The following is a 13,496-nucleotide window of genomic DNA, read 5'->3' as shown; positions in this document are numbered from 1 at the left end:
TGGGCAAAAAGCCACCTAGAAGCATTTTTTAAAATGGTTATTTTTTTCCCAGGGCTTATATCACCGAAACCCCAGCTCAAACAATTCCAGATCTGGGTCACTAATCCTACCCTGCAAACTCCTGAGGCACACCCAATTTCAAACAAATCTGACTAAGCATATTGACTTTTGAGGCTTTAGGAAAGCCCATCTTTAAATGGAGGTCATGATGTAACTTTAACTTAGTGGTGCTTCCACACTGTTATAGGGTCTATGCATCTCAAATTTACTGACATCTCTAATTGATTTAACCTTTCATGCTTAAAAATGCACACTGGTTAAAAGATAGACAGTCAAGGCATTTTATGCATACATGCTCCAGTGCTACTTTTGACCCAAGGGTCCTCAAGGGCATCAACAGAACTCAAAGGTATTTTTTGGAAAGGGTAGGAAATACTCATCACAATGATAGAGAGAAACAACAAGACAAAAAACAAATAAAATAAAATAAAAAAAAATCACCAGTTCAGGCAATTTTAAAGTAATATTTAACACCAAGGATCTTGCTAAGCAAGTGGGGGAAACATACATGTGCATGAAGTCACGAAAGGGTTAAGGTTTTGTCAAATACAGTCACTTATGTATTTCCCTTGTTGCAGACACAATTTAACAATATTGTATAAATATTTTTATAGATCTTTGGAGTTTTTTGTTATGCATATGTTTTTTCTCATATCAGTTTCTTAAAGCATCCTGGCAGCTTCAAGTTAGGTTCCAAATGTATCTAAAACCTATTCCTGAGGGAACTTTATTTGAAGGATTCGTGGGGGGAGGAGGGGGAAATGAACAATGCAACTTTATTTTTTATAACGTATTTCATATAAACTGTACCCCAAAAACACTGTGAACTACGTAACAGTTACAAAGTTAAAATAAAATTAAAGCACACAAATTGAGAGAGAAGCATAGTAAAAATGAGCAGTATTTCTCGCCTCCTACCCAACCTAATAAAACAAGATTGCCATAGTCAGATAGCCATTTTGAACCTTAACAACTACTTAATTTTTTTTTTTAAATCTAAAACTCACTAAGTCTCAGATATCAGCCATTAAACATGCTATATCAGTGGTTTTCAAACTCTGTGTCATGACCCCATGACCCCCCCCCCAGTAGGTGGGGCTTAGGTGGGCTCAGACTTTGGTCCCCCCTCCTGGGGTTGTGTAGTAATTTTTGTTGTCAGAAGGGGGTCGCAGAACAATGAAGTTTGAGAATCCCTGTGCTATATCATCTTACCTGAAAGACAGCGTGGGACCGAGAAGATGAGGCATTCAGATCAGTGGGGTGCTGTGTTCTATTCTTGTTTCCATAATCCAACATCTGAAGGATCTCCTCTGCAGATTTAGGCTACAAAAAGTGTTGAGATTACACAAGAAATTAGTAATATTTATGAGATTTAATTAGGGAACAGGCTTTAGATACAGTTGATACGTAATTAATGGTCTTAAAATCATCCTAAGAGGAGTTACTTGAATGGGGGGCGGGAGGGGGAGAGAAAACTTAGTAAGTCAGAGGCAAAATTTACTTTTTGAAACCAAGTCACTTAAAATAAAGTTTATTTTGTAATTAAGAGAAAACTTTTGAAGGATATCTATTTTAATTAAAAATATATAGTAAGTTTACATATCTAGACCAGCAGAGCACAAACTTTTCCACTCGTGTCTTTCCTTACCATTAAGGGAATTTGTCCACGCCCCTCCATTACTGCACAGCCAAGGCTTCCTCAGCGGTAGAGCTTGGGGCTGAAGGTGGAGTTGGGGGTGGAGCTGGGGATAGAGGAAGAGCTGGGATGGGGGTGTGGTGCTCCTTCCGCACCCCCTGTGGAGGCTCCACCAGGCTCCACCGCACTCCCCAAAATGTTCCTCCCTACCTCCTCCTAGGGGGGCAGGCCCCAGAATTTGCCCACCACTGATGTAGACAACTCTTTATAAGCTTATTACAAACAAAGAACTACATTAAAGAACATTACAGCTGCAAAGCCAACCTCTCAAAAGTTCGGAAGGGCCAGAATTAAGGCTTCCCATGTAGCCTTAATTCCACCCCTTTCTGCATAGGTATTGCAATAAGGTCTTTAATTACAGGATTACATACTAATTTTTTCAGAGGATCTTCCCTCATTCATGGTGGAGTGGACAGTGCTCAAGAAATGAATCAAGGTCGTGTTTGAATGAATCGGGTTAACGAGGCTGTTGTCTGTAGGATCCCTGACTCATTTGCTGCAGAAACTGGAACGTGTTTAGTGAACGAGGGAGGGGGCTGCAGGAAGAGAAAGGACCACCATGTGGTTTGAATGCCACCCTGAAAACTGTATTCAGTCCCTGCTCTGCCACAAAGGTCCTATGTGATGCTGGGCAAGCCACTTAAACCAAACTTTTCACAAATAGCCATTCAACATTCCTCGCTTTCTGGTTGTTCTAACTTGAGATACTGGGGGTAGATTTAGAGAAGTGTCCAGCAATCACAGCTGCAGCTGAAGTCAGTGAGAGGTGTGCTCTGAACAGAAAGTGCTATAAACTCTTGGCACGGAAGGGTAGGGAATAGACCATAGGAATCTCAAATTGTCCACCCAAAATTAGCATATATTTTGATGTTGAAGTATCTGTGCCTAAGTTCTCTATACATAAAAAGAGAATATGCCATTTTAATTTATCCTCACAATTCTCCTGTGAGGTAATGTCTATGAAACACTCAGATACTATAGTGAGTTGAGTGTCATAGAAAAGCCCATGAGGAAATTAATTCTGCATTCAAAGCATGGTTTGAACAGTGGGCAATGAACAAGGCCCGAGACCATACACTGAAGGATGAGAACAAAACAAAATATTGATTAGCTGCTCACTCAGTCAACATCTATCCATTTAAATGAACAAGGCAGGGGTCCTGCGGAAAAGTATGTGATCATGTAAAGACGATCATAATGCATATGCACAACAGGGCTGCACTAAGGTTGCAAAGGAAATCTTATTGGCATTTTTTAAATTTAGTTTTTTGGTATGCAATTTCTTAAACAGAAATTCCATGAAGAGTAACAATATTGGCTCTCCCATGGGTAATCATAGGTTAGAATGTTTAGATCCACAGCTCAGACCTCTGCTAGTTGAATCAGAGTAACTGATAAAAATACAGTAGAACCTCAGAGTTACAAACACCAGAGTTACGAACTGATGGGTCAACCACATGCCTCATTTGGAACCAGAATTATGTAATCATACAGCAGCACAGACCAAAAAAAAAAAGGCAAATACAGTACTGTGTTAAATGTAAACTATTAAAAAAATAAAGGGAACATTTAAGAAAGATTTGATAAGGTAGAGGAGACTGTTTCTGTGCTTGTTTCATTTAAATTAAGATGCCTTTAATTTCATTTAAATTCAGATTTAAATTACAAGCAGCATTCTTCTTCTGCATAATACAGATCTGAAACTAAGTCATATTGAGATGTAAAACTTTTGAAAAAAAGAACTGTAACTCTGAACAAAACATTATAAACATTTCAAAGTTACAAACAAGCTCCATTCCCAAGGTGTTTGTCCGAGGTTCTACTGTAGTAGGTTGTCATCCTCTATGGAGGTTAGCCATGAGAGGGAGAGAAGGCACGCATTTTGCCAATGGCTTTCACAGCTATTTGCAGACAGCAGAGAAATGAGACTCAGGAACCCTGGATTCTATTCTAGCTTCTGAGGGGGAGGGTTCTCGAGTAGTCGCAAACCCTTCTCCCCCCAGTCCCACACATCATCCCTGACCCCACCAGTATGTATTATCCCAGTCACCCCATATCCTGTCCAGCTCTAAACCCAGCTTCTTACCCCGCAGTGCTGTATGCAGGCTGTGTTCCCCTAGTCCTCCACATTAGTTGGGTCCAGCAGGAGGAACGCAGAGCAGATTAGAAGCAGTCTCTTTGCTCTTAGTTCCTGTGTCTGACACCACAGCAGTCCCAAGGAGGAGCAATTGCAGGGAAAAAAATCCTTCTCAACCCCTGAACCCCTAGGCTGAAGCATATTTCAGGACAGATGGAATCTTAAGAGAATTTAGCTGTCAAACTCTAACAGCCTCTGAACCTGTGAAAACAGATTTTCAGAGGGTCATAATCTGTTCAGATCTGGCCAAGTTTTAACAGGGATGGTAGAAGGCACATCCCAGGCCCCAGGGAGACCCCCAGGCGAAATTTCAAGTCTCTGCTCTACAAAGCACAGATGTGCTAGAGCTTCTCAATGAAAAGCTAGGAGTTTAACATATTGTCCCTTCACTTCAATCTGAAGAACAGCGAAACCATTTTTGATGAAGTTTTCAAAAATAATTCAGCCTCTGGCAGATACCCAACATGGAGAATTTCAGCCTAGATGGTTAAAGTTTGGCAAAGTTATAAGCAACTGAAAAAGCATTTTATAAGAAGTGTCAGGGAACATTTGGTGTAAGCGTTGACAGCTGTGCCACCTATAATTGTAACCTGCTGTTTAAAGCAGGATAGAGGGTGTCAGAACTCTTCAGTTTTATTCCTGGCTCTGCAAGCATCTCATCAGCCTTGTTTATATTATAAAAAATTGATGCGTTAGCTATCAAGTGGTCTCCTCAATGGTAACACCTCACATTCATACACAAAAATGTTCCCAGCCATGCAAAGGCAATGCAGTCATTGTGGAACTAGTCTTAATTCAAACAAACAAACCATACAACTAGACTTCACTGCTGCATTGCTTGTGTGAACAGAGATTACTCGTGTAAAAGCTTCAAAGTGTGCAGAGACCTCTCATTCCTACCCCAAGAAGTGACTGGTGAACTTTAGATGGCTTTTCTGCACTCCCACACAGGGTTCAGGTTGGCTGAAATATTCTAGAAGCCCTTTCAAAGTTATCCAGAATACACTGCTTCAGGCAGCTCTGCTGGGAACTGTGATCAGGAAACAGTGAGACTGCAAACAATGAAGAAGAATGCACAGCAAAGTTACAGTGGACATGAAACCAAAACCCCATGGCTAGTGGGAACAGATAGCAACGTAAGTATTAATGGTGCTAAGTGAACTGGTGAAACAGCACCACCAGTTCAATTATCGAGCATAGGAAGAGTCACTGTATAACTAAGCAGTTTGCTTAGTCTCAGAGTCTGTAAAAAGGAAAAAGCTTCATCACAATGTCCGGGGAGTTATGAGTCTTAGGCCTGGTCTACACTACAAAGTTCTCAAAGTGGCTTACGTTGACCTAGTTGTGCATGTGTCTACACTTACATTTGTCTCCCACTGTTGTAAGTACTGTGTCCCCATAACGGGGCAATACTGCCTCCTTGAGTTGTGTTGAGCCACGGTTGATGTACTGACTTTGATGCAGCATGAGTGCAAACGCTGTTACTTATATCAACCTTAAAAGAACACCAACACAATGCCGAACATGAACCTCTCTGGTCATAATTGTGATCTCAGCTGCCCATGGTTCACAGACATCAGAAGGCCCCCTTCCCCTTTAAAACCCTGAAAAATTTTGAAATGCCTTTTTCTGATTCTCCAGCTTGGCAAGCATACGTAGCAACTCTCCACTGTTGTATGCAAATGCCCAGCTGACCATGCCAGCTACACACTCCATCTTGGAGTAGACAGGAGATATTGGCTCTCTTGGGCCTGTGGGGAGAAGAGATTGCGCAAGCACAGCTATGGACCGGACGTAGAAACGTGGACATCAATGAGAAGATTGTGTGTGGGGCAGATGCAGAAGTACGATAGAGACCAGCAGCAGTGCCGCGAGAAAGCAAAAGAACTGCAGCAGGCATATCAGAATGTCAACAGTTGATCCAGTGTCGAGCTGCAGATATGCTGCTTTTACAAAGAGCTGCATCTCACACTTGGCTGCGATCCCACCATCGCTCTGCACAACACTGTGGATACCTCCACAGAGCCCAAGCCACAGGGCCTTGGCATAAACAGTGAGGAGGAACATGGTGGTGGGCTGGGATTGAGCTATGTAGTGAGCCAGGACCCATTTGAGACTCCATTGCAGTCCAGTCCGTCCTAGCAGTCCAGCATGGGTGAGCCCGATGCAGGGGACTGAACCTCAGATAAATGTGTAATTGTATTTCCCATTCAAATGATGTACTGATGTCACATCCAACTAAACAGGACACAGTTATCAACTTTACATTAAATTTACTCAGATAAGATAACTCTCTGTTGTACTGCTATCTGCTTTTCATTTCCAAGTAGAGGTAGGCGATGGGGAGGGCCATATGAAGTAATTTGTTTATGTACACAGGGATGTCCCTTGAATCCTCCCGAGATCTCAATGAAAATTTCGTGGCAGTACTGTGCAAATGCCATCCCTAGAAACTTTTGGGAGAAGAGCCTTATTACTTCCTCCATGATCGGACGCTTCCCTGGGCCAGTCAGCAACAACTTTGGCAGGCACCATTGCAGTACAAAGACTAGCAGCATACAGGACTAGTGGCTTTGGGATGCCAGCAACACCTGTGCTCTCTGTGCCTTTGTTACCCTCATGAGCGAGTTATCTGCTAAAATCACCACCGCATGTGGAAAATGGTGTCAGTATTCAGTACCATTACCCTGTAGTCATGGTTTCATGCAAGCAAGCAATTCCCTCCTCATTTCCCTCACCTCTGGAGGGCCATATTCATCATGGCTGGTGCATGCACAAGTACTCTGAAGCAGACATGTCAATAAGCATGCCTTGTTTAAAAAAAACTTTAGGGGAGCTAGGGAAGGCAGTTCTGAACTTAAATTTTCCCAGTGTGACTATATTGACAAAGGTACCTGAGTGTGTTTTATCTGCAGTCATTGTGGCCATGGAGGGGGGGAAGAGGGGAAGGGGAGAGGGGTTCCCTGGGAGGTCCTCTCCCTTCACAGAACACCTGTGTCAGATAATAAAGGAGAAGAAAGAAGACTCAGGATGACATATTCAGTAAGATCCTGCAAGGGAGTGCTGCATCAGACAGTGAGCAAAGAGCATGGAGGGTTAACCTTGTAAACAGCCTAGAAAAGGAAGAAAAAAGACGACAAGAGAAAGGCCCAGGAGTTGCAGCAGAAAAGGGAGAGGGAGGTGTACCAGGACATAATGGGACTTCTTTGGCAACAAACAGATGCTACAGACTCTTGTTGACCTACAGGTTTAACAATCATGGGCTTGCCTTCTGTTGTAGTCCATGGAGAATTCCCAGTATAGCAACTCTCTACATCCCATGTGGCATCAGGGGCTGCCATCCCTACTCCTACCACTCCATCCTGGGGAACATTATAGACAACCACAGCTTCACATACACTGACCTGTGAAAGCCACAGTTGCGTTATGTGCAGGTGAAATGTGCATGAATTTCTCCTTGTTAAGTTCTGTTCCATTAATTGATTAAGGTTTTAATGTATTTGCTTTTAAATTGAACAGTTTTCTTTGCACTGATTTTGTTCTTGAATAAAATTCCATTATTTGGAAAATAATTCATAGCTCCCAACATATGCTGGAGAGTGCCTAGCAATTGTAAGAGCACCCACTTACTTGTTACTATACAGTGTGACAACTCATAGGATCAGTGACGAAAGTGTAACAATGATAAATGTACAGCAAAGATCACAAAATTAATAGGTCTGCCAAGTGTCATATTCACTGATGTACACCAAGCCACACAATTCATAACAGGCCCCAAAACACCTCAATACGTTACAGTGGCTCACTGTTAAAGTGCTCTTTCAAAGTCTGTTTGACCCATATAGCTCCGTATGGAGGTCTTCTAATACTTGCGTCTGGCTGTTCAAACTCAGCAGACAGCCACTTCAGCAACTTTTCCCCCTTTGCTTCACAGATATTATGCAGAACACAGTAGGCAGCTATAACTATTGGGATTTTCTTCTACTGAGATCCAATCTTGTGAGTAAATGACAGTGTTCCTTTAAGTTACTAAAAGCTTATTCGTCATTCTGCACCTGCTGAGCCAGTAGTTGAATCTTTTGTTGGTGTCAAGGTGACTGGTGTACAGCCTCATGGGTCAGGGGAGCAAGTGGTAGGCTGGGTCCTCCAGGATCACTATGGCATTTCAGTATCACTAATGGTAATCCGCTTGTCAGGAAAGAAAGTCCCTCCTTGTAACTTTCTGAACAGTCCTGTGTTCTTAAAGATATGATCATCATGCACCATTCCTGAACAGCCAACATTGATGAAGCATCCCTGGTAATATCTCAATGCTTGCATAACCATGGAAAAATAGCCCTTTCTGTTGATGTAGTCTGTGGCAAGATAGTCTGGTGCCAAAATGCTATCGTTCCATCACAATTCAGGAATCCCACTGCTGCAAATCGATCCACCATGTTCTGCCTCTTGCTGAGAGCCACAATCCTGCATAGACGCAGATTAATGGCCCAGCACACTTGCATGACAACAGCCCCCACAATGGATTTTCCATATGACTGGTAGCAATCTAGCATTGCAAGGTTCCACAATGTGATGACCACTCGCTTTTCCACTGTTGGTGCAACTCTCATTCTGGTGTCCCTGCACTAAAGGGCTGAGGCAGCTTGGCACACAGATGTAGGAACGTGACCTTGTGCACCCAACGGAACTGCAGCTACTGCTCATTATCACAAGCCTGCATTACAATGAGATCCCACCGGTCAGTGCTTGTTTCTCGAGCCTAGAAGCTGCACTCCACGATCTGCAACTGCTCTGTGAACTCCACCAGCACCCTTGAATTGGTTCTTGCTATGTCCCACAGCAATCTGTCCCACAAGAAATGGTTGTATTCCCCACTGATTCGACTCTGCAAATACTGGAGGATTGTGTGTCCTGTGCTTGCAACACTTACAACAATAGTGCAGAGCTGCACAGGCTCCATGCTTTTGTCAGAGATGGCAGACAAAAAGGGGGACCATGTGGGTTCGTTGCATTTCTTTTTAAAAAAGGTGCAAAAATTATAGGATACAGATGACATTATGGGATGGAGACTAAACGCTGGGAAGCTGATCCCTTGCATCCAATCACCTTTTGTGCAACTCGTTTCTGCCTCACCACTCATTGCCCAAACTTCCCAAAAGAGCATGCTGGCTGGTTGCATACTGCATACCCGTAGTACACTGCACTGATACAAGCACTCCTGGTGAGAATGCATAGCCAATGCAAAGAACCCAGTATATCGCTTGTGCATGTGGCTACTAAATATGGCAGCTTTATGCAGATGTTGCTCTCATTGACCAAGGTTTGTAGTGTTAACATGGCCTTAGAATGCAAGATAAAAATATTATTTACATACCTGATGTAATGTTAGTCCTTGAACCACCACCCCTTTCTGGGTATCTTCACGGACAGCCAGTGGTCCTGAATTTACTAGCAGGTCACGGATCTGTTCATTGTAGACCTCCAGAAGAAACAAAAAAAAAACAAAACAAAAACCACACACACTTTAAAAATGAAATCCTATTGTGCTTGAGATTAAAAAAGAATAATTTTGCTCTACTTTCATGTATACCTATTTGTTCAAGAGTCTTAAATTAAAACAGGCTTAATTCAGTTGAAGAAAAGTTTTAGCCGACTCTCTTTCCCTAGGATTAATGCTCATCTGCAGAGTATAATTTATCAGTTATAATTTGTAACACGTACCAATTTATCGGGACATTATGCTTTACTAAAATTCAATGCTGTATGTACACATTTGCTCAAGTCTTATTTCTTAATCTAAGGGGTTACATTAGGCTTCAGAATCTGTAACCCCTACCTCAATTTTAATGTGGAAGGCCTCTTTGCTACTGTTCATGAAAGTAGCACTCTCCCAATTGCAGTGGAAGAAGTAGCAGTGAAGTGAAAAGAACACAATCTTGTCACTGGTTGGTGAAAAGGTGGAGTTTGATGGGGAGAGGAAGAGCTCTTATGTAGCAACAACATACGCAAACCTTTTTTTTGCCAGTGAAGCACTTGGGTAGAATGCAGTGAAAGACACATTTATGTCTAATACAGAAGCACTGGAGCACATCTGTACTGATTCTACACTTCTTTCTCTGTGCTCTAGCAGGAGTTGAAAGATCAAATTGTTTTCATTTGCTACAGCTGCTGCTGCTCCTCCTCCTGCTAGCAATGAGAGAGCAACGTGCAAGAGTAGCATTGTGATAGAGAGAAGGGATCAAGTACAATCAACAACAGAAGAAGGTGGTAGTAGATAACTTATTCTACAGTCCACTGGCAAAGCAGCTTCAGCTGAAATGCCCCTGTCAAGGTTCCTTCCCCACTCTGAACTCTAGGGTACAGATGTGGGGACCTGCATGAAAGACCCTAAGCTTTTTCTTACCAGCTTAGGTTAAAAACTTCCCCAAGGTATAAACTTTGTTTAAAATGCTTGGTGGTGGTGGTGGCAGCATACTGTTCAAGGACAAGGCAAAGGACAGGGAAAGAGACCACTTTGAGACGTCTTCCTCCAAAATATCCCCCCCACCCCTATACCCCCTTTCCTGGGGAAGGCTTGATAATAAACCTCACTAATTGGTACAGGTGAACACAGGCCCAAACCCTTGGATCTTAAGAACAATGAAAAATCTAATCAGGTTCTTAAAAGAAGAATTTTATTTAAAGAAAAAGGTAAAAGAATCACCTCTGTAAAATCAGGATGGTAAATACTTTACAGGTGTCAAGGTTCCTCCCCCACTCTGAACTCTAGGGTACAGATGTGGGGACCTGCATGAAAAACCTCCTAAGCTTATCTTTACCAGCTTAGGTCAAAACTTCCCCAAGGTACAAAATATTCCACCCGTTATCCTTGGACTGGCCGCTACCACCACCAAACTAATACTGGTTACTGGGGAAGAGCTGTTTGGACGCGTCCTTCCCCCCAAAATACTTCCCAAAACCTTGCACCCCACTTCCTGGACAAGGTTTGGTAAAAAGCCTCACCAATTTTCATAGGTGACCACAGACCCAAACCCTTGGATCTGAGAACAATGAAAAAGCATTCAGTGTTTTACAAGAAGACTTTTAATAAAAAATAGAAGTAAATAGAAATAAAGAAATCCCCCCTGTAAAATCAGAATGGTAGATATCTTACAGGGTAATTAGATTCAAAAACATAGAGAACCCCTCTAGGCAAAACCTTAAGTTACAAAAAAGATACATAGACAGAAATAGTTATTCTATTCAGCACAATTCTTTTCTCAGCCATTTAAAGAAATCATAATCTAACACATACCGAGCTAGATTACTTACTAAAAGTTCTAAGGCTCCATTCCTGGTCTATCCCTGGCAGAAACCAGCATACAGACAGACACAGACCCTTTGTTTCTCTCCCTCCTCCCAACTTTTGAAAGTATCTTGTCTCCTCATTGGTCATTTTGGTCAGTTGCCAGCGAGGTAACCTTTAGCTTCTTAACCCTTTACAGGTGAGAGGAGCTTTCCCTTGGCCAGGAGGGATTTCAAAGGGGTTTACCCTTCCCTTTATATTTATGACAACAGGGTAATCAGATTCAAAACACAGAGAATCCCTCTAGGCAAAACCTTTAATTACAAAAATATACATTCCCTCCAGCACAGCTTATTTTACAAGCCATTAAACAAAAGAAAATCTAATGCATTTTCTAGCTAGATTACTTACTAACTTAACAGGAGTTGGAAGGCTGCATTCCTGATCTGTTCCCGGCAAAAGCACCACACAGACAGACAGACCCCTTTGTCTCTCCCCCCCAGATTTGAAAGAATCTTGTCCCCTCATTCACCATTTTGGGTCAGGTGCCAGCGGGGTTACCTTAGCTTCTTAACCCTTTACAGGTGAAAGGATTTTGCATCTGGCCAGGAGGGATTTTATAGCACTGTATACAGGAAGGTGGTTACCCTTCCCTTTATATTTATGACAGCCCTTATCTTCAGATAGCTGTTGTCTGAATTCAACCAGAGAAAACCTTTCAATTTAAACACTACTATAGCAACTCAAACAAAAAACCTGAAAAAAAAATCTCATAACCGAAAGGGGAAAAAAACCAAACAAACAGTCTGAATTACAATCAAGTGATTCCACACTATTCATAGGCATTTCAGTTGTGCTCATCCCTGAAGTTATCAGCCAACTCAAGGATATTTTGTTGCACATAATATCTGTGTGTTTTATAAGGGTGTATAATTAAATAATTTGGAAAATACTGATGATAACTGGAGTGTTCAATGAAATCTTTAGAAGAAATTACTCTTATTGGGCAGCATCCTATTTTAAGATTTTACCCTACAAACATCTCCAAATCGTTGAGCATGGTTCTACTCCATCTCTATTACATCTCTCTTAAGCATCCAGTTTATGTCACTCCTTAATCATTCCTTCAGACAGGTTTCACTGTATTTTATATATGAAAATATTCTTTATTGATAGCAATACACAAAATACAAGAGTTGGCTTACCTCTAGATATGAAACGGCAACAGTACACAGTTTCTCTTCTTTTATTTGATCCATACAATTGTAAAGGTCCATCATGGTTAGATACATCACTCCTGGTTCTTTAGGTGAGCCCAGCATCGTGTAGGTCTTTCCCGCTCCTGTTGCGCCATATGCAAGCACTGAATTTTCAGAAAGATTAGTTTAAGTATGAGTATCATATCACTACACCAATTATGAAATCTACTATAATCCCAATATTGATTTCTTACAAAATAGGTCTTCTTCTCTGTCTGTGTATGTAAAAAGAGAGAGAAAATAAAAAGTGAATCTCCTGCCTCTGACTGCTAGTGATAAAGCTGCAGCTGTTCAAAATCAATTTTAGCACCTAAGTGAGATTTCCAGAAATTAAATATGATTTGTTCAATTCAAGGAGACAAATTGAAAAGTTACCTGTACAATTGTATCCATTTAAAAAGCCATCAAGCACAGTTTTGGTAGTGTGTTCAAAAACTTCTAATTGAGATGAATTTTCATCAAAAACAGCATCAAACACAAAATTGAGATCCTTGTTTTTTCTCTTGTTAATATCCCTATATGCTATTTTCTTCCCATGAAAGAAGCTAAATTCCTCTTCTTTTGGATCAAAGACCAGCATGTGCTTGTCTACAACATGAAGCACTTTATTAAAGTTGCCATCTTTTTCTTTTTGATTCTGTGGACGGACACGGACCACCACTCTCACATGATTGCAAATATCTTCCTGGGTAGCAGTAGACATGATGATGCTTTGGTTTAATTCTTCTTTGCTACCAAGAAAAATTCTCCAGACCAAGCAACTGAAATCTCTTCTGTAAATGAAAACAGTTATGAGATGACTTTAGAATTCAGAATGTGGCTACAGCTTTGCAATTAGCTCATGTCCAAGGCAACAACATCCATCAAACACACAAGTCCAATTTTCTAATTTATTAAAGAGTTATTTCATCAAGACTTAAGTAGTACATTTCTTATATTGTTAAGATCAATCTACAGCCAGTTGTCTTTTCATGATATCAAAGGAATAATAGTCTCACATTTCCAGCCTAGTGTCCAATTCTTTAAATAGTGTACAGAACAATTAATTTATTGTTAAAA

At 41.3% G+C, this 13,496-nt stretch overlaps 1 protein-coding gene across 1 annotated transcript in view; it reads right to left on the bottom strand.

Annotated features, from left to right (window-relative positions):
* Positions 1 to 13,207, bottom strand: part of KIF18A (kinesin family member 18A) — a 108,027-nt gene extending 94,820 nt beyond the window's left edge. The window contains exons 1-4 of the mRNA XM_073350650.1: positions 12,813 to 13,207; positions 12,384 to 12,541; positions 9,268 to 9,372; positions 1,273 to 1,383 (exon numbers count right to left, since the gene is read on the bottom strand). Of these exons, the coding sequence (XP_073206751.1) occupies positions 1,273 to 1,383; positions 9,268 to 9,372; positions 12,384 to 12,541; positions 12,813 to 13,140 (702 nt within the window). The 5' untranslated portion in view covers positions 13,141 to 13,207. The remainder of the gene's footprint in view (positions 1 to 1,272; positions 1,384 to 9,267; positions 9,373 to 12,383; positions 12,542 to 12,812) is intronic.
* Positions 13,208 to 13,496: the final 289 nt, after the last annotated feature.

The sequence above is a fragment of the Lepidochelys kempii genome, chromosome 6 (genome assembly GCF_965140285.1).
Source record: "Lepidochelys kempii isolate rLepKem1 chromosome 6, rLepKem1.hap1, whole genome shotgun sequence".
NCBI classification, from domain to species: Eukaryota; Metazoa; Chordata; order Testudines; family Cheloniidae; genus Lepidochelys; species Lepidochelys kempii.
The sequence above is the reverse complement of the archived record's forward strand: the minus strand, read 5'-3'. Positions and strand labels throughout refer to the sequence as shown.